This window comes from Heterodontus francisci, chromosome 30 (genome assembly GCF_036365525.1).
Source record: "Heterodontus francisci isolate sHetFra1 chromosome 30, sHetFra1.hap1, whole genome shotgun sequence".
Classification (NCBI taxonomy): domain Eukaryota; kingdom Metazoa; phylum Chordata; class Chondrichthyes; order Heterodontiformes; family Heterodontidae; genus Heterodontus; species Heterodontus francisci.
The window spans coordinates 61,409,709-61,435,617 of NC_090400.1; the positions used below are offsets into that span (position 1 = coordinate 61,409,709).

The following is a 25,909-nucleotide window of genomic DNA, read 5'->3' on the forward strand; positions in this document are numbered from 1 at the left end:
GCACCTTATTCCTCTTTTCTGCTTCTGTATGCTGGTGCCTATCCCCCTGTCAATTTAGTTTAACCCCTCCCCAAAGCACACTAGTCAACCTCCCTGCGAGGACATTGGTCCCAGTCATATTGAGGTGAAATCCGTCCTTTTGGAATAGGTGCCTCCTGTCCCAGAACAGGTCCCAATGTCCCAAGAATCTGAAGCCCTCCCTTCTGCATCATGCCTCAAGACACAAATTGACCTCCCTATCTTCCTATTTCTACTCTCACTTCTGTGTGGCACTGGGAGTAATCCAGAGATTACTACCTTTGAGGTCCGACAGTACAAACCCTTAATGGACCCAGTAATCTGATACACCCCTGATAATTCCACCCCCCCCCCCCACTGACCTTTCCACCCCCTCTCATAGCCCCCAGCAATGATCTTTTACATATCGTAATAATCCCTGACACTGACCCTTTACACACTCCAAATAATCTTTTCAAAACCATACACTTGCCCTTTACCGATCCTTCACATACTCTGCAGGGTAGTTGATTGTTGGAAGGAGGTTTATTTTGATGTAACCCTTATTTTTATTTTCCTTCTCTAACAGGCAGTATTAGAAGATCAGACTTTCAAGAGACAGATCGAGATTGAGATAACACCTGTCTTTCTTGTGCCAGACACCAATGGATTTATTGATCACCTCCCCAGTCTGGTCAGGCTGTTGGACTGTAAGCTGTACATCATCGTGGTCCCACTTATTGGTAAACATATTCTTCACTACCCTCTCGTCCTAGATGAATATTGTCTGTGTGTGGTCTGGCAGAAACACTGAGTGCAGTAAATTGATGAGATGCCTTTAGTTGAGTGGTTACACCAGGTTACATCTGGTGTTTTCTTTTTTTAAGGGTCTCTTTTAAAGTGTGTGTCACAGTAAACTGCTTGGAATGTAAGAGAAAGCCTTCAGAAACAAAACGAACTCAAGTCCTCGGTCATTGTTGATAATATCACTCCCCAGTGATGTGAGAGTTCAGGACATCAAAATAAATCTAGATTAGCAGCCCGGGTGGAAGTACATTACAAAAAAATCACCAACCGCAGGAACGAAACTCAAACAATTTGTATGATCATCTGATCCCAAAATTGTGCAACATCCCAGAACATATGGCCAACCACTTGTATTTTTCGAATTAGATGCTAGTCACTCTCACTCAGTCGCAACCTTCTCTCTTTCTCTACTTCCTAAAATTGTTGTTGGGTTTTGCCATTTTACCATGAAATCAATCAAAGTATTGATTGATATCAAACCAGTCCATCCCCTGTGGCATTGCACACAGGTGGTTAACATTTAGTTCAGTTTCAGAGTGAAGCAGGTTAGATTCCTGGAATAACACTTGGCTTTTATATTTTTAAATTTCAAAGCTTGGACCCAAGCATGTGGAGAGATAAAGGCATTAATTGTAACTAGAGAGCTTGTGATATTAGGGTGTAACTGAGGAAATGGTGATAATTGCTCTGTAACCGAGGAGCCGGTGACACTGGGGTGCGACGGGGGAGCCGGTGGTACTGGGGTGCGACGGTGGGGGGGGCGGTGACGCTAGGGTGCGATGGTGGAGTCGGTGGCGCTGGGTTGCGACAGGGGCGGGGGGGCCGGTGGCGCTGGAGTGCGACGGGGGAGCCGGTGATGGTGGGGGGAGCGGTGACACTAGGGTGTGACGGAGGAGCCAGTGGCGCTGGGTTGCGACGGGGAGGGGGCCGGTGGCGCTGGAGTGCAACGGGGGAGCTGGTGACGGTGGGGTGCAACGGTGGGGGGGGGGGGGCGGTGACACTAGGGTGCGACGGAGGAGCCGGTGGTACTGGGGTGCAACGGTGGGGGGAGGGGGCGGTGACACTAGGGTGCGACGGTGGAGCCGGTGGTACTGGGGTGCAACGGTGGGGGGGGGAGGGGGGTGGTGACACTAGGGTGCGACGGAGGAGCCGGTGGTACTGGAGTGCAACAGTGTGGGGGGGGGGAGGAGCTGGTGGTACTGGGTTGCAATGGGAGGGGGCCGGTGATATCAGGGTGTGACGGAGAGATAGTGGTATTGTAGTGTGTTAGGATTATAATGGTATTACATTGATTTGGTGATACATTATGGGGTAACCACATCCCTGTGGCTGCTGTTCCTCTGAACCTGTAAGCATGGTCTGGTCCGATGGGCAAAAAAGTAGCAAATGGAATTCAACCTGGAGAAGTGTGAGGTGATGCATTTGGGGAGGTCAAACAAGGCAAAGAAATACACGATTATTGGGAAAATACTGAGAAGTGTAGAGGAAGTGAGGGACCTTGGAGTGAATGTCCACAGATCCCTGAAGGTAGCAGGACAGCTCGATAGGGTGGTTAAGAAGGCATATAGAATCCTTTCCTTTATTAGCTGAGGTATAGAATACAAGATCAGGGAGGTTATACTGGAATAGTATAACGCATTGGTTAGGCCACAACTTGAGTACTGTGTGCAGTTCTGGTCACCTCGTTACAGAAAGGATGTAATTGCACTAGAGAGGGTACAGAGGAGATTTCCGAGGATGTTACCAGGACTGGAAAAATGCAGCTGTGAGGAAAGATTGGATAGGCTGGAGTTGTTCTCCTTGGAACAGAGAAGACTGAGGGGAGATCTGATAGGAATGTACAAAATGTTGAGGGGCCTGGATAGTGGAGGTGAAGGGTTTGTTCACCTTAGCAGAGAGGTCAGTCACGAGGGGGCACAAACACAATGGGCCAAGTGGCCTCTTTCTGTGCTGTAAACCTTCTATGCTTCTATGAAATCTTATACATGGCAATAGATGATCAGGAATAAGGGGCAGAACTTTGTGGCAATGGCAGCCAATGGTAAACCACATGCCAAAATAGGAACGAGCAATAGCAGCTGAGTGAGAGTGTACAGTACAAGCTGTAACCACACTGTGAGGTAGTGGTGACATTCCAAATATTTGCGGCTTCACTCTTGCAGTTTGATATATTACGATCTAGTTACCGCAGTCACAGTTAGCTGGTATTTTATATGGAATGTAGTCGCACGGTGTGTAAGGGTGAAGGAGATGCTCCAGGTTTTTGGATCGCAGCCTTCCAGAATACCAACCCTACTGACCTCTCATTCCAGGACCCAGCTGTTCCTTTGATGAGTCTAGGGTCATAATCGCACCCATCCGTCCAACTTGCATGTGGAACATGGTCATTGATGGTCAGAGGGAGCTAAGAAAGAAATTAATAAGCAGGACCTCAAAAGTAGTAATCTCCAGATTACTCCCAGTGCCATGCACTAGTGAGTACAGAAACAGGATAGACTGCGTGGCTGGACAGAAGGTGCAGGAGGGAGGGCTTTAGATTCCTGAAGTATTGGGACCAGTTCTGGAGGAGGTGGAACATCAACAGGGTCAGGTCGAATATTGTCACGGGGTTTTGCTCGTGCTGTTGGGGAGGGTTTAAACTAGCCTGGCAGGGGGATGGGAACCTGACCAGATTCAGGAGAGACAGAAACAAAGCTGGAAATGGAAGGAAGAAAATTAGGCGAGTGTGGAAGACAGGAAAGAAACAAAGGAGTTTAGCAGTGCTTAATGGTGTATACTTCAATTCAAGGAGTCAAGTGAATAAGGCGAATGAGCTGAGGGCACAGATAAACACTTGGAAGTATGGTATCATAGTTATCACTGACATACGGCTTAAAGAAGGGCAGGAATGGGAGTTCAACATTTCTGGTGACAGGGTTGTTAGACGAGAAAGAGAGGAGTTAAAAAAAGGCAATGATAGCAATATTGGTTAAAGAAGCAATCATAGCTATGAGGAGAGGGGATATGTCAGAAGGATCATCAACAGTGGTCGGCAATGTGTCCGTACACAGACCAGTGTCCTTGGTAAACAATTTTAGGGTCCGTGACTGGTCATTTAACGGATGAGAAATTCCGCATTGGCTTCTTCAGACGGGCTTTTAAAAAAATTACAAGCGCAGCTTCACAGTTGACAGGTGCTGAAGCAGAGCAGTGCTTTCGAACACTGGACAGATTTGGGGTTTTCAGACATGTTCCTTTTTCTTTTAAAAGTGCGCTGAAAACCACGAATCTGGAGTTCAAAAGTTGCTGTCAGCAACGGTCAGAGAGAGAATGAGTGAGTGTGGGGGTGGTGGGAGAGGAAAAGTGTCAGGAGGGAGAGAGAGAGAGTGTGGGGAGAGAGAGAGAGAAAGTGTCGGGAGGGGGAGAAAGAGAGAAAGTGACAGGAGGGGGAGCGAGCGGGTGTGGGGAGGAGGGGGTGAGAGCGGGTGTGGGGGAGGTGGGGGCGAGAGCGGGTGTGTTGGAGGTGGGGGCGAGAGCGGGTGTGGGAGCGGTGGGGGCGAGAGCGGGTGTGGGGGAGGTGGGGGCGAGAGCGGGTGTGGGGGAGGTGGGGGCGAGAGCGGGTGTGGGGGAGGTGGGGGCGAGAGCGGATAGGGGAGGTGGGGGCGAGAGCGGATGGGGGAGGTGGGGGCGAGCGGATGGGGGAGGAGGGGGCGAGAGCGGATGGGGAGGAGGGGGGCGAGAGCGGATGTGGGGGGGGGCGAGAGCGGATGTGGGAGGAGGGGGGCGAGAGCGGGAGTGGGAGGAGGGGGGGCGAGAGCGGGAGTGGGAGGAGGGGGGTGCGAGAGCGGATGTGGGGGGAGGGGGGCGAGAGCGGATGTGGGGGGAGGGGGGGCGAGAGCGGATGTGGGGGGAGGGGGGCGAGAGCGGATGTGGGAGGAGGGGGGCGAGAGCGGGAGTGGGGGGGGGCGAGAGCGGATGTGGGGGGAGGGGGGCGAGAGCGGATGTGGGGGGAGGGGGGCGAGAGCGGATGTGGGGGGAGGGGGCGAGAGCGGGAGTTGGAGGAGGGGGGCGAGAGCGGATGTGGGCGGAGGGGGGGTGGGAGCGGGTGTGGGTGGAGAGGGAGAGAGCGGGTGTGGGGAGGAGGGGGGCGAGAGCGGATGTGGGAGGAGGGGGGCGAGAGCGGGAGTGGGAGGAGGGGGGCGAGAGCGGATGTGGGGGGAGGGGTTCGAGAGCAGTTGTGGGGGGAGGGGTTCGAGAGCGGGTGTGGGGGGGAGGGGGCAAGAACGGGTGTGGGGAGGGGGGTGCGAGAGAGAGAGCGAGGGGGTGAGTGGGTGTTAGTGCGAGCAAGAGAGCGGGGGTGAGAGCATGAGGGAGCCTGGTGGGGATGCGAGAGAGAGCGGGGAGGGCGTGCGAGAGAGAGAGCGGGGTGGGGGGGAGGAGGCGGGAGTGTGAGAGAGAGAGAGCGTGGGGGGAGTGCGAGAGAGAGAGCGTGGGGGGAGTGCGAGAGAGAGAGCGTGGGGGGAGTGCGAGAGAGAGAGAGCGTGGGGGGAGTGCGAGAGAGAGAGAGCGTGGGGGGAGTGCGAGAGAGAGAGAGCGTGGGGGGAGTGCGAGAGAGAGAGAGCGTGGGGGGAGTGCGAGAGAGAGAGAGCGTGGGGGGAGTGCGAGTGAGAGAGAGCGTGGGGGGAGTGCGAGTGAGAGAGAGCGTGGGGGGAGTGCGAGTGAGAGAGAGCGTGGGGGGAGTGCGAGTGAGAGAGAGCGTGGGGGGAGTGCGAGTGAGAGAGAGCGTGGGGGGAGTGCGAGTGAGAGAGAGCGTGGGGGGAGTGCGAGTGAGAGAGAGCGTGGGGGGAGTGCGAGTGAGAGAGAGCGTGGGGGGAGTGCGAGTGAGAGAGAGCGTGGGGGGAGTGCGAGTGAGAGAGAGCGTGGGGGGAGTGCGAGTGAGAGAGAGCGTGGGGGGAGTGCGAGTGAGAGAGAGCGTGGGGGGAGTGCGAGTGAGAGAGAGCGTGGGGGGAGTGCGAGTGAGAGAGAGCGTGGGGGGAGTGCGAGTGAGAGAGAGCGTGGGGGGAGTGCGAGTGAGAGAGAGCGTGGGGGGAGTGCGAGTGAGAGAGAGCGTGGGGGGAGTGCGAGTGAGAGAGAGCGTGGGGGGAGTGCGAGTGAGAGAGAGCGTGGGGGGAGTGCGAGTGAGAGAGAGCGTGGGGGGAGTGCGAGTGAGAGAGAGCGTGGGGGGAGTGCGAGTGAGAGAGAGCGTGGGGGGAGTGCGAGTGAGAGAGAGCGTGGGGGGAGTGCGAGTGAGAGAGAGCGTGGGGGGAGTGCGAGTGAGAGAGAGCGTGGGGGGAGTGCGAGTGAGAGAGAGCGTGGGGGGAGTGCGAGTGAGAGAGAGCGTGGGGGGAGTGCGAGTGAGAGAGAGCGTGGGGGGAGTGCGAGTGAGAGAGAGCGTGGGGGGAGTGCGAGTGAGAGAGAGCGTGGGGGGAGTGCGAGTGAGAGAGAGCGTGGGGGGAGTGCGAGAGGGAGAGAGCGTGGGGGGAGTGCGAGAGGGAGAGAGCGTGGGGGGTGTGCGAGAGAGAGAGAGCGTGGGGGGTGTGCGAGAGAGAGAGAGCGTGGGGGGAGTGCGAGAGAGAGAGAGCGTGGGGGGAGTGCGAGAGAGAGAGAGCGTGGGGGGAGTGCGAGAGAGAGAGAGCGTGGGGGGAGTGCGAGAGAGAGAGAGCGTGGGGGGAGTGCGAGAGAGAGAGAGCGTGGGGGGAGTGCGAGAGAGAGAGAGCGTGGGGGGAGTGCGAGAGAGCGAGAGCGTGGGGGGAGTGCGAGAGAGAGAGAGCGTGGGGGGAGTGCGAGAGAGAGAGAGAGCGTGGGGGGAGTGCGAGAGAGAGAGAGAGCGTGGGGGGAGTGCGAGAGAGAGAGAGAGCGTGGGGGGAGTGCGAGAGAGAGAGAGAGCGTGGGGGGAGTGCGAGAGAGAGAGAGAGCGTGGGGGGAGTGCGAGAGAGAGAGAGCGTGGGGGGAGTGCGAGAGAGAGAGAGCGTGGGGGGAGTGCGAGAGAGAGAGAGCGTGGGGGGAGTGCGAGAGAGAGAGAGCGTGGGGGGAGTGCGATAGAGAGAGAGAGCGTGGGGGGAGTGCGATAGAGAGAGAGAGCGTGGGGGGAGTGCGATAGAGAGAGAGAGCGTGGGGGGAGTGCGATAGAGAGAGAGCGTGGGGGGAGTGCGATAGAGAGAGAGCGTGGGGGGAGTGCGATAGAGAGAGAGCGTGGGGGGAGTGCGAGAGAGAGAGAGAGAGTGGGGGGAGTGCGAGAGAGAGAGAGAGCGTGGGGGGAATGCGAGAGAGAGAGAGAGCGTGGGGGGAATGCGAGAGAGAGAGAGAGCGTGGGGGGAGTGCGAGAGAGAGAGAGAGCGTGGGGGGAGTGCGAGAGAGAGAGAGAGCGTGGGGGGAGTGCGAGAGAGAGAGAGAGCGTGGGGGGAGTGCGAGAGAGAGAGAGAGCGTGGGGGGAGTGCGAGAGAGAGAGAGAGCGTGGGGGGAGTGCGAGAGAGAGAGAGAGCGTGGGGGGAGTGCGAGAGAGAGAGAGAGAGCGTGGGGGGAGTGCGAGAGAGAGAGAGAGAGCGTGGGGGAGTGCGAGAGAGAGAGAGCGTGGGGGGAGTGCGAGAGAGAGAGAGCGTGGGGGGAGTGCGAGAGAGAGAGAGAGCGTGGGGGGAGTGCGAGAGAGAGAGAGAGCGTGGGGGGAGTGCGAGAGAGAGAGAGAGCGTGGGGGGAGTGCGAGAGAGAGAGAGAGCGTGGGGGGAGTGCGAGAGAGAGAGAGAGCGTGGGGGGAGTGCGAGCAGAGAGAGAGTGCGTGGGAGGGGTACGAGAGAGAGAGAGCGTGGGGGGAGTGCGAGAGAGAGAGAGAGCGTGGGGGGAGTGCGAGAGAGAGAGTGCGTGGGGGGAGTGCGAGAGAGAGAGAGCGTGGGGGGAGTGCGAGAGAGAGAGAGCGTGGGGGGAGTGCGAGAGAGAAAGAGCGTGGGGGGAGTGCGAGAGAGAGAGAGCGTGGGGGGAGTGCGAGAGAGAGAGAGCGTGGGGGGAGTGCGAGAGAGAGAGAGCGTGGGGGGAGTGCGAGAGAGAGAGAGAGCGTGGGGGGAGTGCGAGAGAGAGAGAGAGAGTGGGGGGAGTGCGAGAGAGAGAGAGAGAGTGGGGGGAGTGCGAGAGAGAGAGAGAGTGGGGGGAGTGCGAGAGAGAGAGAGAGCGTGGGGGGAGTGCGAGAGAGAGAGAGAGCGTGGGGGGAGTGCGAGAGAGAGAGAGAGAGTGTGGGGGGAGTGCGAGAGAGAGAGAGAGCGTGGGGGGAGTGCGAGAGAGAGAGAGAGCGTGGGGGGAGTGCGAGTGAGAGAGCGTGGGGGGAGTGCGAGAGAGAGAGAGCGTGGGGGGAGTGCGAGAGAGAGAGAGAGCGTGGGGGGAGTGCGAGAGAGAGAGAGAGCGTGGGGGGAGTGCGAGAGAGAGAGAGAGCGTGGGGGGAGTGCGAGAGAGAGAGAGAGCGTGGGGGGAGTGCGAGAGAGAGAGAGAGAGCGTGGGGGGAGTGCGAGAGAGAGAGAGAGAGCGTGGGGGGAGTGCGAGAGAGAGAGAGAGAGAGCGTGGGGGGAGTGCGAGAGAGAGAGAGAGAGCGTGGGGGGAGTGCGAGAGAGAGAGAGCGTGGCGGGAGTGCGAGAGAGAGAGAGCGTGGCGGGAGTGCGAGAGAGAGAGAGCGTGGCGGGAGTGCGAGAGAGAGAGAGCGTGGCGGGGGTGCGAGAGAGAGAGAGAGCGTGGGGGGAGTGCGAGAGAGAGAGAGAGCGTGGGGGGAGTGCGAGAGAGAGAGTGAGCGTGGGGGGAGTGCGAGAGAGAGAGAGAGAGAGAGCGTGGGGGGAGTGCGAGAGAGAGAGAGAGCGTGGGGGGAGTGCGAGAGAGAGAGAGAGCGTGGGGGGAGTGCGAGAGAGAGAGAGAGAGCGTGAGGGGAGTGCGAGAGAGAGAGAGAGAGCGTGGGGGGAGTGCGAGAGAGAGAGAGAGAGAGCGTGGGGGGAGTGCGAGAGAGAGAGAGAGAGCGTGGGGGGAGTGCGAGAGAGAGAGAGAGAGCGTGGGGGGAGTGCGAGAGAGAGAGCGGGTGGGGGGAGTGCGAGAGAGAGAGAGAGTGAGTGGGGGGAGTGCGAGGGAGCGAGTGTGTGGGGGGAGTGCGAGAGAGCGAGCGCGTGGGGGAAGTGCGAGAGAGAGAGAGCGCGTGGGGGGAGAGGTGAGGAACAGAGAGAGGGGGAGAGGTGAGGGACAGAGAGAGGGGGGGAGAGGTGTGGGGGGGCCAGAGAGAGAGGGAGAGGTGTGGGGGCCAGGGAGTGAGGGAGAGGTGTGGGGGGGCCAGGGATTGAGGGAGAGGTGTGGGGGGGCCAGGGAGTGATGGGGGGCAGACAGAGAGAGAGAGCGATGGGGGGACAGACAGACAGAGTGAGAGCGGTGGGGGGACCGACAGAGAGAGGTGCGACAGACAGTGGCTGAGAGTGGATAGAGAGAATGGGGATGACACTGGGCGATGGCGTCAACATAGAATGAGGGGACAACACAGAGGGAGAGAGAGACAAACAGACACACAGAGAGGAGGGAGAGAGAGCAATCAAGATCACTCCAGACAGATGGACATCTATCTGGAATACTCCACATCGCTGCATAAGTGTGCGGGTAGACATTGACTACTTGTGGAAGCAAAACAATGCCAGGTATTTTACTAAATCAGTGTCCAACCTTGTGATGAGAAAGCAAGTCAATAAATTAGTCTTGTCATTTAAAGCTTTTTCACAAAATGCACATTTGTTGTTGTTTTGATTAATAGTATGATTAGATTAGATTAGAGATACAGCACTGACACAGGCCCTTCGGCCCACCGAGTTTGTGCCGAACATCAACCACCCATTTATACTAATCCTACACTAATCCCATATTCCTACCAAACATCCCCACCTGTCCCTATATTTCCCTACCACCTACCTATACTAGTGACAATTTATAATGGCCAATTTACCTATCAACATGCAAGTCTTTTGGCTTGTGGGAGGAAACCGGAGGACCCGGAGAAAACCCACGCAGACACAGGGAGAACTTGCAAACTCCACACAGGCAGTACCCGGAATCGAACCCGGGTCCCTGGAGCTGTGAAGCTGCGGTGCTAACCACTGCGCCACTGTGCCGCCCAAATATGATAAATATTTAATGCCTTTATCTTTCTGAAATTGACTCACCAGCATGTTGTCTCAACATGTAAGACAAAAATTGTAATGTGGCCCCCACCCCCCCCCACCATGCAAAAAGGTTGGACACGCCTGCTTTAGCCTTGTGTTTTAAAATAACGTAGCAGTTAGGTTATTTTAAAACACAAGTTTAAAGGCTTGTGTTATGTAAACTCATTTTAAAATGGCAAAAGTCGCTTGGGGAATATCTCGATTTTTTTTTTTCACTCCAGTATGCATTACTTTCACTTAGGACACAAACTCAGTGACACGTTGAAAGTTACTGGACTTTTATTTCTATATAAATGTCACAATTCTGCTGCTATCCATTTGGAATCACATTGTTCCAGAACTTGTATAAAGGGGGAAACATATAAGAAAATCCAAGGAATCTCCGGAAGTCAGCACTGTAAATTCCTCATAAATACAAGAGTACAGTGTATTGGGGCTGAGCGATATTGGTGAAAACAAGATGCTGCTGACCCATATACAATAGTTAGTAAATACAATGTAATGGATAGCTTTAATAAACCTTAATCTATGATGAACTGTCTATGATTTCTTAATTAAAATCCATGCTGCATTAAAAACTGTCAGGGAAGACATAGAAAAAATATGTTTCAATGACCATGTTAGAAATAATCATTAATTTTTTTTTTGCTGTGAATTGGATTAAAAGGCAAGTTTTACAAGTATGTCAAAGATCAGTAACTGCAATGTGCATCATTTACTATCCAGTTTGAGGGCAGATAGCATGAGTGGCCAATGTCATTTGAACGTTGTCTGTATCATATAATTACATTACGTTAAAAGTGTACCTTTGCTAGCAGGTAAGAGATTTGGCTTGGACATAAATTTGTTAGTCTGGAGTACAATCTTACACATAGTGACTAAACATTTTGTAACTAAATAATACATGCAGTAACAACTGCTCAACGTTTTGCAGAAAAGCTTTTAATTATCTTGTCAGAGCTGAATCAGCATCGACAGTGATAGACTGCGATATAAACATAAGTGAATTTAAGAGAATCGCTTTATTGGACAACTGAAGGGCGCTCTTTATTTGTAATTGTGTTTGTCTAATTTTGTCAGCAGCTTTAGTGAGCAAATTTCATTTTGTCCATGAGAGATTCTGTTGTTTCTGTATTTTAGAATCCGGGACCAAGTTTAACAAGTCTGTCAGGATGAATAAACTAGTCTTGGCTACCTACCAATTAATCTCTCTGTCCCTTCCTATCCCACTCTGCTTTACTGTTTTACATGACTCTTCTGAAGTACTATCTGCTCCATCCTGTAAAATTCTCCTGATTTGGAGATCACTGCCCTTTTGTTGGCTGCCCTGTCTTCAGACGTATATTACAAGCAGGTGGAGTTGACCACGGGTTAAATTGTCTTGTTGCAACAGCAGTGTGAGAAATGGTCTGTCTTCCTATTGCTGATTTTTCTACTGCCTCACCTCAATAACCACAATAACAATCCTTTCCTTGAGTTTCATGGTTTATTGGATGAATTTGCACTCCTGACACAGTGTGAATCCACAGAGGTCATCCGACAAGGTCTATCTACCACCCTGTGACGTGGTGTAGCTAGCTCAATTCTATCAACAAAAGTAATTCACATTGGCATTACATACTTATTTGCTTGCTAGGTAGCTAATACAGTTGTTCTGCTCTCCATTGATGTCTGTATGCTTAGCTGATTTATAGGGAGAAATGTGCTTTAAATCGGACTGTGGTTTGATGGCATTAGATTGGCTATGCACTTTATATACAGATTAATTGTATCCATGTCCGTGGCTGAGTCAATAATTTTGTCAAATGTCCTTGGTGCAGCATGTCAGTGCCTATCCCTGATCATCAAATGAGGCTATATGAGTGAAGTGAGGAGCCGTAAAGGGCCAATCAACCTGGAAGTGTATTATAAGACCCCAGGACAGTCAGAGGGAGATGGAAGAGCAAATATGTAGGTGCATTTCTGAGCAGTACAAAAACAATAGGGGAGTAATAGGGGATTTCAACTGCCCGAATAGTAACTGGGATAGAATTAGTGTAAAAGGTACAGAGGGCACAGAATTCTTAAAATGCATTCAGGAGAAATTTTGTTGCCAGTATACAGCAAGCCCAACAAGAGAAGGGGTAGTTCTTGACTTAGTTTTAGGGAATGAAGCTGGGCAGGTGGAAAGGGTATCAGTGGAAGAGCATTTTGGTAGTGTTCATAATTCAATTAGATTTAGTGTAGTCATGGACAAAAACAAGATTAGACCAGGAGTGAAAGCTCTCAGTTGGGGAAAGGCCCATTTTACTAAGTTGAGATATAATTTACCAAAACTGGGCTGGAAGCAGCTATTTGAAGGTAAATTGGTGTCAGAGCAGTGGGAGGCATTCAAGGGGGAGAGAGTGAGAGTTCAGAGCAAATGTGCTCCCACAAAGAAAAGTATGGAACTCCCAAATCTAGAGCCCCTGGATGTCAAGCAGCATACAGGATAGAATAAGGCAAAAAAGGGAAGCTCGTGACAGATGCCGAGAGCTCAATAGTGTAGAAAGGAGTATAAAATGTGTAGAGTTGAAACTAAAAAGGATATTTGGAAAGCAAAGAGAAGACATGAAAAATATATTGGTAGTAAAATCAAAGAAAACCCAAAAGATGTCTCAGAAATACATAAGGAGCAAGAGGATAACTAAGGAATGAATAGGGCCTATCAGAGACCTAAAAGAGAACCTGTGTATGAGGTGGAAGATGTGGGCATGTTTTTAAAAAAATTATTTCATGGGTTGTGAGCGTCACTGGCAACGCCAATATTTGTTGCCCATCCCTAATTGCCCTTGAGAAGGTGGTGGTGAGCCGCCGCCTTGAATTTCTGCAGTCTGTGTTGGGTAGGTACGCCCGCAGTGCTGTTAGGAAGGGAATTCCAGGTTTTTGACCCAGCGATATTGAAGGGACAGCAATATCGTTCTAAGTCAGGATGGTGTGTGTCTTGGAGGGGAACTTGCAGGAATTGGGGTTCCCAAGCATCTGCTGCCCTTGTCCTTCCGGGTGGAAGAGGGCATGGGTTTGGAAGGTGCTGTCAAAGGAGCCTTGGCGAGTTGCTGTAGTGCATGTGGTGGGTGTGGTGCCGATAAATGGGCTGCTTTGTCCTGATTGATGTGGATCTTCTTGAGCGTTGTTGGAGCTGCACTCATCCAGGCAAGTGGAGAGTATTCCATCACACTCCTGACTTGTGCCTTGTAAATGGTGGACAGGCTTTGGGAAGTCAGGAGGTGAGTTACTGGCCACAGAATTCCTAGCCTCTGACCTGCTCTTGTAGCCACAGTATTTATATGGCTGGTCCCGTTCAGTTTCTGTTCAATCTTGATGGTGTGGGATTCAGGGATGGTAATGCTGTTGAATGTCGCTTCTGTGGCATTATCTTGCCACTTAGCGGCCCAGGCCAGAATATTTTCCACGTCTTGCTGCATATGGACATGGACTTCATGATCTTAGGAGTTACAAATGGAACTGAACATTGTGCAATCACCAGTCAACATCTCTACTTCTGACCTTATGTTGGACGGAAGGTCATTGATGCCAAAGACTTGCGGGTTGATAGGTAAATTGGCCATTGTAAAAATAATGCCCCTCGTGTAGGTAGGTGGTAGGAGAATTGAGGGAAGGTGGGGTGTGAGAGGGAAAAAATGGGATTAATGTCGGATTAGTATAGATGGGTGGTTGATGGTCAACGCGGACTCGGTGGGCCGAAAGGACTGTTTCGGTGCTGTATCTCTCTATGACTCTATGAAGCAGCTGAAGATGGTTGGGTTGAAGTCACTACCCTGAAGAACTCCTGCAGCAGTGTCCTTAGGCTGAGGTGATTAGCCTCCAACAACCACAGCCATCTTCCTTTGTGCTAGCTATGACTCCAGCCAGTGGAGAGTTTCCCCCCGATTCCCATTGACTTACCGTCTGGGAGAGAAATGGACTTGTGGGAAGAACACGGAGCGGGGAGCCGATAAATAGAGCCCAGGGATCGCGGCCTAGAGCACTTAACCGTCTGGGAGAGGAGCGGAGAGGAGTCTAGGCGTGCCGGAGTTTGAAAACAAAGTGAACAGTGACATCACAGGAAAGCTGCAAGGTGATTGGATAGTGAGTAACTGCAGTTAGGGAGTATCAGTAAATAGCTGGGTTAGTATCTAAAGTAAAGAGAAAGGTAAGGTCTGCAGTTTTTTTTAATGTAGTAAGTGGTGTTTTCTAGGGAATCAAGGTCCCTAGTGTAAATAATTTCTAATTGAGTAAGGGAGTAAATTACGGGTAAGTCATGGCAGGGCAGCTCGGCAGCGTGGAGTACTCCTGTGCAATGTGGGAAGTCAGGGACACTTCCGGTGTCCAGGGCGAACACGTGTGCAGTAAGTGTCTCCAGCTGCAGCTACTCGAAATCCACGATTCAGATTTGGAGCAGCGGCTGGGGACACTGTGGAGCATCCGTGAGGCTGAGATCATCGTGGATAGCACGTACTGTACAGGGAGGTGTCACACCACAGGTAAAGACTGCCCAGGCAGAAAGGGAATGGGCGATTGCCAGACAGTGTAGAAGAGTTAGGCAGGTAGTGCAGGAGTCCCCTGGGTACATCTCCCCCTCTAACAGATTTTCTGCTTTGGATACTGTTGTGGGAGATAACTTCTCAGGAGAATGCAGCAAGAGCCAAGTCTGTGGCCCCACGGGTGACTCAGCTGCACAGGAGGGGTGGAAAAAGAGTGAGAGAGCTCGAGTGATAGGGGATTCTATCATAAGGGGTACAGATAAGCGTCTCTGCTGCCGCAAACATAACTCCAGAATGGTATGTTGCCTCCCTGGTGCTAGGTCAAGGATGTCACAGAACAGCTGCAGGACTTCCTGAAGGGGGAGGGTGAACAGTCAGAGATCGTGGTTCACATTGGTACCAACGAGATAGGTAGAAAGAGGGATGAGGTCCTGCAACAAGAATTTAGGGAGCGAGGTAGCAGATTAAAAAGCAGAACCGCAAAGGTTATAATCTCTGGATTACTCCCGGTGCCATGTGCTAATTAGTATAGGAATAGGAGGAGAGAGCAGATGAATGCATGGCTGAAGAGATGGTGCAGGTGGGAGGGCTTTAGTTTCCTGGATCACTGGGTCTGTTTCTGGCGAAGGTGGAACCTGTACAAGCTGGACGGGTTGCACCTGAACTAGAATGGGACCAATATCTGTGCAGGGAGGTTTGCTAGTGCTGCTGGGGGGTAGGGGGTGTGGATGGGATACAGAGTGGCGGTACAGTAGGGGATGATGCACAGCCAAATATAGAAGAGAAACTGAGTCAGTCTGGAAGGCAGAGCAAATATAGACCTGTTAAGGCACAAGCGAATAATGCAAGACTAGATTGCATCTATTTTAACGCAAGGAGTCTTACAGTTAAGGCAGATGAATTGAGGGAGTTGATTAACACATGGAAATATGATATTATTTGCTATCACAGAGACATGGTTGGTGGAAGGGCAGGACTTGGCAGCTCAATATTCCGGGGTATGGAATCTTCAGGCGAGACGGTGAGGTGTAAAAGAGGAAGTAGCATTACACTATTGATCAAGGAGTCAATTACTGCAGTAAGGAGGGATGATATCTTAAAAGGTTCCTCAAATGAGGCCATATGGGTAGAACTTAAAAACAAAAAAGGGGCAATCACTTGGCTGGGAGTGTACTACAGGTCTCCAAACAGTCAGGGAGAGATAGAGGAGCAGATATGTAGGCAAATCTCAGAGAGGTGTAAAAATAATAGGGTAATAATAGTAGGGGATTTCAACTTCCCCAATATCAACTGGGATAGTCTTAGTGTAAAAGGCTTAAATGGGGCGGAATTCTTAAAATGCATCCAGGAGAGCATTTTGAGCCAGCACGTAGAAGGTCCGACAAGAGAAGGGGCAGAACTGGACCTCATCTTAGGGAATGAAGTCGGACAAGTGTTGGAAGTGCCAGTGGGCGAGCATTTCGGGGATAGTGACCATAACTCTAAGATTTAAGGTAGTTATGGAAAAGGACAAAGATGGACTGGAAATAAAGGTACTGAATTGGGGGAAGGCCAATTTCAATTTGATAAAACAGGATCTGGCCAAAGTGAGAGCAGCTACTTGTAGGAGAGTCTACATCAGACCAGTGCGAGTCATTCAAAAAGGAAATAGTGAGAGTTCAGGGCCAACATGTTCCCGTAAAGATGAAGGGTAGGACCAACAAGTCCAGGGAACCCTGGATGTCAAATGATATAGAGGATCGGATAAGGAAAAAAAGGAGACTTATGGCAGATTCAGAGGGCTATAAACAGCAGAGGCCCTAGAAGAGTATAGAAAGTGTAGGGGGGGTACTTAAAAAAGTAATTAGGAGAGCAAAGAGGGGGCGCAAAAAGACACTGGCGTGCAAGCCAAAGGAAAATCCCAAGGCGTTTTATAAGTATATTAAGGGCAAGGGGATAACCAGGGAAAGAGTAGGGCCCATTAGGGACCAAAGTGGCAATGTATGTGTGGAGCCGGAGGACGTAGGTGAGGTTTTAAATGATTACTTTTCATCTGTGTTGGAGAAGGATGATGTAGGTGTAGAGATTAGGGTGGGGGATTGTGATATACTTGAACAAATTAACATTGAAATGGGAGGAAGTATTAGCGGTTTTAGTGGGCTTAAATGTGGATAAATCCCCATGCCCAGATAAAATGTATCCCAGGCTGTTATGTGTGACAAGGGAGGAGATTGCAGGGGCTCTGACACAAATTTTCAAATCCTCTCTGGCTACAGGACAGGTGCCAGAGGACTGGAGGACAGCAAATGTGATCCCATTATTCAAGGAGGGTAGTAGGGATAAACCAGGTAATTACCGGCCAGTGAGTCTAACATCAGTGGTAGAGAAACTATTGGAAAATATTTTGAGGGACAGGATTAATCTGCACTTGGAGAGGCAGGGATTAATCAAGGATAGTCAGCATGGCTTTGGCAGGGGGAGATCATGTCTAACAAATTTGGTTGAATTTTTCGAGAAGGTGACTAGGTGTGTAGTTGAGGGTAAAGCAGTTGATGCAGTCTACATGGACTTCAGTAAGGCTTTTGATAAGGTCCCACATGGGAGATTGGTCAAGAAGGTAAGAGCCCATGGAATCCAGGGAAATTTGGCAAATTGGATCTAAAATTGGCTTGGTGGCAGGACGCAGAGGGTGATGTTCAAGGGTTGTTTTTGCAATTGGAAGCCTGTGACCAGTGGTGTACCACAGGGATCAGTGCTGGGACCCTTGCTGTTTGTAGTGTACATTAATGATTTAACTGTGAATATAGGAGGTATGATCAGTAAGTTCGCAGATGACACGAAAATTGGTGATGTTGTAAATAGTGAGGTGGAAAGCCTTGAAAGGGTGGTAGAGACAGAAACATTCATGACATTTGAAAAGCGCTAAGACGCTTAGATATGCATTTGAGGTGCCGGCACCTACAGGGCTACAGACCAAGAGCTGGAAAATGGGATTAGGCTGGATAGCTCTTTTTTGGTCGGCTCGGACAAGATAGGCCGAATGGCCTCCTTTAGTTCTGTAAATGATTGAGCAGGGCATTTGCGGGTTTTAGTGTCAATGCAGCTGTACCACAGCAAGAGTTAGAACCTTCAGGAAAGAAAGACATAAAACCTGTACCTTTCTCCCTTGCTTAACAGCAGTCCACGACACTTAACATAAGAATAACGTGGAACAGACTTCCCTGCTGTGTCTGAACTTAGGCTCCATACCCTTTTCACTGTCCTTTCCTTGTGTAGATGGGGGAACAGAGCATTCACAGTGGGTGCTCACTGGGTGTTGATAGCACCCTCTCTTGACCTGTGTTCAAACATTGCCCAATTTGAAACAGTTCCTGAGGCCAATCCTGTAAACTGATGCTGAATGTTGTATGTGTTTACTGGGAGTCTGAGCGGACTAATGTCTCCAGGGCTCCAGTTTCAGTTCCAAGGTAGATGGCAGCAACTACTGTGTGTTTGTGCCAAAATAATCAAGTCTTAACCACAAAATTCAACTCTAATTTTATGTTCTAAGGGTGCACAAAGCAGTCTGTGTGGTCTGAGCAACAGCTTGTCACTGGTGCAGCACCACAATCAGCAGTGCCATTCACAGCGATTTGGCACACCAACATGTGAGTCTTGTCATGGAATATTTTTAATTAAAGGTAAGTGGATTTGGTTTGAGTGCAAATTTGCTCAAAAGTGTATGGCTATTTGAGCAATCTCGCTCTAAGAGGCATTTGGATTGCAAAACGATCTTCTGCAAGTACCAGCTACCCCTGTTGGTCAAGCCCAAAACCAGGCAGGGACAGGGTAAGATGGGAGGGTGTCTCTTCCTAGGTGAGATTGTGAGAGAAACTGAGGCTGTGCCACACCTGGTTGCTGACTGGACAGAGGGAAATATTTCACACTCACTGATTGACCACACGGTATCAGATCGGATCCGTTGACCATCCCTTCAATTTGTTTGCAGTTTAGCCACTGACGCCTTTCTTTTTAAAGCTGGTTATTGTTTGACTTCTGCAGCCTACAGCAAGTGCACAAAGCACAGCCTGTAGTGTACGGAGTTCGTGTTGATTTGGTAAACCAGATAAAAAGGAGTCACAGAGCTCCAGGAGTAGAGAAGGAGGGGCACGATGCTACTCAAGGTACTGTTGTTGATATGATTGCCCTGCCAATGTCTCCGGTCCTTTCTAACTCTGACCCTCTTTTATTGTATTTCTTCCGCTATGTTGGTAGGTTGCTCCCTCCTGGCTTTCAATTCTCCATTATTATTACCAAATCTAAACTCAGTCTATTTGACTTCATCCCATAGTTATATCACAATAGGCCCCAGTCTGAAATCACTTTGCATTGATTCCAAATATAGCATATAATTGGTCTTTTTACTTTTGACGTGCTTGCCTTATACTGTTAGAGGAAGCACAACCACGATAGCGAGCTCCAAGAAAAAAGGCTTTGAGTAGGAAATGTTTGTGCTGACACAACTGTGTTTTGTCTGCCACCAGTTTTGCTTTTGCTGCCACCAAAGGATCGAATGGCGCGTTGCTGGCTCAGTTTACCTTCAGTATGGGTTTATGATGCGCATCGTTTATAGCAGCTAAAGGACCAAAAGTTGTCACTGCATTTACTACTGAAATAAAGTACCTGGCTGTTCATTTCAGTCAGAGAAAGCGTTGTGGGGATGAAAGATTCTGTCTATCAGCTGGAATGTAGGAACAGGTGGAGCCCATTCAGCTCTTATAGCCTGTTCTGACATTAATTAGATCCTGGATAATCTGTTCCTTAACTCAATTTACCTGCTTTTGCTCCATTCCCAGTGATACCCTTACCCAACTAAAATCTATCGATCTCAACCTTGAAAATTTCAAATGACACCCAACATCCACAGCTGCCTGTGGGAGAGTTTTCCAGATTTCCACTACCCTTTGTGTGAAAAAGTGTTTGCTGTTTTCACTCCTGAATAGCCTAACTGTAATTTTAAAATTATGCCCCCTTGTTCTGGATTTGCCACACCAGAGGAATCTCTATCTACTTTATTGAATCATGCACAACACAGAAAAATGTTCCTCCATTTTAACCAACTAGGTGTAAGAAATAAAGGAGCATGTTCCAGGTCCTTTTGCCAACTAGCCTATCATTTGCAAAGAGGGGCTGGTTATTGATATGAGCTCTATTAGAACCCAGGGACCGGTGATTAACTGATCCAGCAAATTTATTGCACAGGCCACAATTTAGAAAGTGGAGGATTGTTTACAGACCAGGTGTTTGGGTTGTCCTCAAATGCAGGTTCCAGAAATGAAAGTGCCAGCATGTTACACCACGTACCACCTTTCTGCTCCTCTGAACTTGATTTGCACCTACATCCCAGTGAGAAAGATCAGACCCTACCACCCCCACTACCACTTAGAAAGAAGGAGGCTTTTAGTACATCTGCCTGAGCTGGGTTCAAAAGCAGGTCCCAGAGATAACTTATTGCACCACCCAGTCTCAATGAAGAGCATTTTTTGATAGCTGTGCTTATAATGGTACTGCTGGGGTTTCCTGGAGAAGAGCAGCTGTTCAGTATCACATGGTGATCCTGAATAAGCCAAGCTTTTTGCAGTGAGATTCCAGTACTGAGTTACCCACCAAAATGTTAACTCCCAGTGTTAACTTGGAGGCAGAAGCACTTCTGAAAAAAATCAACAGAAGACCTTTTGGATTTATGCTATCTACAAAACATTGAGAGTGCTTTAGGGAGCTGCTAGTGTTCTCATCATTAACCAGTCCTGGTTCAAAAAGACTAAATTTTTCAGAAGGTTAAAGGGATGGGGAGAAATTCAGTTAAGCAGAGGCAATGACCATTAAATGCTGTGCTTTACTTGGCCAGTTCTACTGGCTAATCAGGGAGCTGGTGGAGATGCCTGCTTTTCCTTTTTATTCAATTGGTGGGTGGCTTGGATTCAGAGAAGTTTGGGTTCTGATCGGATCGTGAGTGGTTTGGTCAGAGTGATCTGGTAGTTGACTGGTTTGTGTTTCAACGATGTGTGTTTATCATTTTTTTGCCTGTTATTAACCATTTGATATTAGACTATCATTTAACTATTTTATTTCCTTTTAGAAATTGTTCGTGTTTTTAGTGAAAACAAAATCATGTGTTTGTCAGTGGAAAAGGAACCAGCATACAAGAGGTGATGAGAGATGTACAGAGACAGCCCCAAAGCACTAGTATGGCCGCAACATAAATGATTAAGCATAGGGCTTCACTCCCAATTACCTACTTCCTATGTATTCTTTTGAACCTTCAGTACAGAATTTGATGGTAGTGTTGTTGCCAGGATTTTACTTGTTGCAAGCCAGAAATTCTTGAGGCCAATTCAGTACTGTCAGTTTATGTTAAGTACAAGCTCGGTTCGTCTTTAAAATGCCCAAATGTATCAGGAGTCTATCTTGATTCATTAATTATTTTCAGGGACAAACCAATTCCAAACTATAAACTTTCTTCAACCACCCTATGAAACCCAATACAGGAACTCTGTAAAAGCTTTACAGCAGTGTTGCTGCTAGTCTGATTTAGTATTTAGGTACTGATACACTAGAGAGAAATTTTGACAATCCATAATGTCCAAACTGTGATCCATCAGCCCTACTTGCTCTTATATTTGTTACTCGCTAGTTAATGCTGTTTGAATTTTGTGGGTATGAATGTTTTGTAAAGGGCTGTTCTTAGCATTGTTGCCTTATTGATAGATAAATTGTAAATCAAACCACCAAATTTGAGATGTATGAAAATTAATGGGAGCATGGGCTTTAAACTGTGTTTGTAACACACCACAAGGCTCCATGGTAAAGCCCTAATAGTATTTCTATTCATTCATGGGATGTGGGCATCGCTGGCTAGGCCAGCATTTATTTGTCCATCCTGAATTGTCCTAGAGAAGATGATGGTGGTGAGCTGCCTTCTTGAATTGCTGCAGACCTTGGGTGTAAGTACACCAACAGTGCTGTTAGGAAGCGAGTTCCAGGATTTTGACCCAGCGACAGTGAAAGAATGGCGATATTATTCCAAGTCAGGATGGTGTGTGACTTGGAGGGGAACGTGCAGTGGTGGTGTTCCCATGCATTTGCTGCCCTTGTCCTTCTAGTTGGTAGAGGTCGCGGGTTTGGAAGGTGCTTTCTAAGGAGCCTTGGTGAGTTGCCGCAGTGCATCTTGTAGATGGTAAACACTGCTCCCATTGTGCATCGATGGTGGAGGGAGTGAATGTTGAAGCTGGTGGATGGAGTGCCAGTCAAGCAGGCTGCTTTGTACTGCATGATGTTGAGCTTCTTGAGTGTTATTGGAGTTGCACCCATCCAGGCAAGTGGAGAGTAATCCGTCACACTTGTCATGCTAGGCCCCCACCTGCCAAGAATGAGGCACATTAATTTTGTCATGAACATTGATTTTAAACCGTTACTGGAGTAAAGAAAGGACTTGTTAAACAGATCAGCCGTGGCTGGAAAAGACATTTGCATATTAGCAGATGGTGATTGGAAGGACAAAGGACCATTCCCTGACACATTCAACCCACAATGGACCTTGATCACCAGGTATTGTGTGTAAGAGGAGCATTCCAGAGACTGCTAAGGTGATACAATCCAAGATGTGGTCAGACCAATTAGTCAAATGACTAACCTGCTTGGCAACCTGGGTTTTTCTGAATTGAACAAACAGTTTGAACAGGGAGCGTCTGATCGCTCCTGGACTGAGAAGATCTCTCCTGTCTGTGTCCATCTCTTTCTCATAAGCCACTGAATCCACTGAAGACACATGAACCCCAAGAGAGAAAAGTCTCCTGCAGCGAACAAGGTTTAAGAATACTGGGCCCCAACAAAAAGCAAGATCTACCTACAATCAAAGACTCTACAGTCAGCTCGAAGAACCATAACAAAAGTTCTTCAGATATTGCCTCAAACTTTTCCACTTTATTTTTCTTCTGCTCTTTTCTGTTTCTATTTGCATGTGTGTATCGCGCATGCATACTAGCATGGGCCCGTCGTGTATCCGCAGGCGTCAACGGAATTAGAGTTTAAGTTTAATAAATTTCAACTTTTCTTCTTTAAATCTAAGAAAGCCTGTTTGTGCTGGTTTCTTTGCCTTATAATTGGAAAGTGTTGAACAACGATGAACCAAAGGAGAATTAAAATCATGGTGTGTTAAAATTAAACCCTGTTACAGTAAGACCAGGTGAAGGCTGAAAAGGACCCCTAGACACCATTCTCACCTGGTCATAACACAATGTTGACTTGTGCCTTGTAGATGGTGGACAGGCTTTGGGAGTCAGGAGGTGAGTTACACGCCACAGAATTCCTAGCCTCTGACCTGCTCTTGTAGCCACGGCATTTATATGGCTACTCCAGTTCAGTTTCTGGTCAATGGTAACCCCCAGGATGTTGATAGTGGGAAATTCAGTAATGGTGATGCCAAAGGGAGATGGTTAGATTCTTTCTTGTTTGAGATGGTCATTGCCTGGCATTTGTGTGGGGCGAATGTTACTTGTCATTTATCAACCCAAGCCTGGATATTATTCAGGTCTTGCTGAATCTGGACACAGGCTGCTTCAGTATCTGAGGAGTCATGAATGGTGCTGAACATTGTGCAATTATCAGCGAATGTCCCCACTTCTGACCTTATGATGGAGGGAAGGTCATTGGTGAAGTAGGTGAAGATGGATGGGCCTAGGATACTACCCTGGGGAACTCCTGCAATGATGTCCTGGGACTGAGATGATTGACCTCCAATAACCACAACCATCTACCTTTGTGCTAAGTATGTCTCCAACCAGTAGAGAGTTTCCCCCCTGTTTCCAACCAGTGGAGCGTTTTCCCCTGATTCCCATTGACTTCAGTTTTGCTAAGACTCCTTGATGCCATACTCTGTCAAATGCTGCCTTTATGTCAAGGGCAGTCACACTCGTCTCACCTCTGGAGTTTAACTCTATTGTCCATGTTGTGACCAAGGCTGTAATGAGGTCAGGGGCTGAGTGGCCCTGGTGGAACCCAAACTGAGTGTCAGTGAGCAGGTTATTGCTGAGCCAGTGTCGCTTGATAGCATTGTCGATGACCCCTTCCATCACTTTGCTGATGATTGAGAGTAGACTGATGGCGCGGTAATTGGTTGGGTTGGACTTGTCCTGCTTTTTGTGTACAGGACATACCTGGGCAATTTTCCACATTGCTGGGTAGATCCCAGTGTTGTATCTCTACTGGAACAGCTTGGCTAGGGGCACGGCTATTTCTGGAGCACAATTCTTCAGTACTATTTCCGGAATGTTGTCAGGGCCAATAGCCTTTGCGATATCCAGTGCCTTTAATCCAGTGCCAATTGAATACTTTTTCAAGTGTAGTCACTGTTGTAATGTAGGAAACACGGTAGCCAATTTGCACACAGCAAGCTCTCACAAATAGCAATGCGATGATGACCTGAATTTTTTTTGTGTTAACCCAGTGCACTGAACTATTTTGGGATACCCTTTATATGTGATGAGTTTAATTCGTGCACTGATATTGTGCCCATCAGTATGTCACCACGGTGTTTTGCAGAACAAAATGTTTTTTCCTGCCACAACCTGCATTTGGAAGGGCAGAATCTAGAATTGTATTCCTGGGTGTTTGTCACAGTTTAATCGGAAACAGTATGAAAGGTTCACAAACAGTGAACTGTACTGAAATCCCAGTGACTGGAAGATAAATTAGAATATCTCATTCAGATTGTCTGAGCTTTCCTATCATCAACCACTGGAACTGAAAATAGACCTACTTAAAATAGAAAGGCTATTCAGGAATCTAGTCCCATTGGAATGACTCTGCAAAAACCCTGTTCTTGCAACAAGATCATGCAAAGCCTCCATAATCAGGACTGCCTTTTTGGGAGTTTAGAAGTAGTATTTGTTTTCTGAATTTTTCTCTTAGAATCCAAAATATCCTCACAAGGTCCCTTGGGGAACTTGTAGGTTACCTCTGTGTGCTGCTCACCAACTTCTTTTCTCCTCCTGCAACACGCACGCACGCACATCCCCCGCTCCCCACCTACTCCCCAACCAGTGTCCAAAAATGGTCACACCGGCACTACTGTCAGTGCCAACCACCCTCGTACAGCATTTGTACATTCTTCCTCTAGAAAGTAGCATTGGAAACTCCAAATTTAACAGAGCGTATGAGAATGGGAAGATGGTCGAGGGTGAAAGGTTATTGGGGGTAGTCGGGAATATGGAGTTGAGGTTACAATCAGACCAGCCATGATCTTATTGAATGGCGGAGCAGGCTTGAGGGGCCGAGTGGCCTACTCCTGCTCCTAATTGGTATGTTCGTATGTTGCATAAAGAACTTGGATGGTTTTGACAATCAGATCGCATATTAACCCCTTAATATGAGTCTGGAAGATGTGGCTTGAGATGAGATTGGGGATAGAACTGGAAGATGCATTTTGAGATTGGGAATAGAGTTGGGAAATGGGCTGAGATGAGATTGGGAATGATATCGGGAGATGTGGTATGAGATTGGGAGTACAGTTGGCAGATGGGCTGAGATAGGATTGAGAATAATATTGAGAGATAAGAGTGGAAGTAGAGATGTGTTGAGATTAGTTTGGGGATAGTGAGTTCCGATATGAGGTTGGAAGGTGGGTTAATATGAAATTGGGGATAAATTTGGCAAGAAGTTTGATATGAAAAATAGAGTTGAGATATTAGCTGAGATGAGAGAGTTGAGTTGAGACAAAATTCGAGGCATGCAGTTTGGTAGTGTTATCAGTTTGGTAGTGTTGTAACTCCTAGTCACACACAATCTTCTCGCCCTCAAAATAGTTTTCCTGCTTTCAGAAACTTCAAGGGGTTTTGGGGGGGGTGGAAGCAATCAAATCAAGAAGAATGGAACACTCTCTAAAGGTACAATGGTCTTAATTCATCAGTAAAAATCTCCCTCAGATAAGCTTTCCACCAGCCTTGTGTCAGTTTGGCTCATATGGTAACAACGGCTCCTCTGGATCAATAGCTTATGTATTCAAACCCCATACCATGTGTTTGAGCCCATAATCTACACTCATAGTCCAATGCAGTATTGAGGGGGTACTGTCCTCTGAATATGACATTAAATCAAGCCCCGCCTTCCATTCCAATAAAAATTCTCAGAGCAACATTCTAAGAAAAGCAGAGATTTCTCTCTCAAAGAACAAAGAACAGTACAGCACAGGAACAGGCCATTTGGCCCTCCAAGCCTGCGCCGATCTTGATGCCTGCCTAAACTAAAACCTTCTGCACTTCCGGGGACCATATCCCTCTATTCCCATCCTATTCATGTATTTGTCAAGATGCCTCTTAAACGTCATTATCGTACCTGCTTCCACCATCTCCCCCGGCAGCAAGTTCCAGGCACTCACCATCCTCTGTGTAAAGAACTTGCCTCGCA

The 25,909-nt window shown here is 49.0% G+C and overlaps 1 protein-coding gene across 1 annotated transcript in view; it reads left to right on the plus strand.

Moving 5' to 3' along the window:
* Positions 1-25,909, plus strand: part of smg6 (SMG6 nonsense mediated mRNA decay factor) — a 451,841-nt gene that overhangs the window by 377,002 nt on the left and 48,930 nt on the right. Inside the window, 1 exon segment of the mRNA XM_068010820.1 lies at positions 587-740. Coding sequence (XP_067866921.1) covers positions 587-740 — 154 coding nt within the window.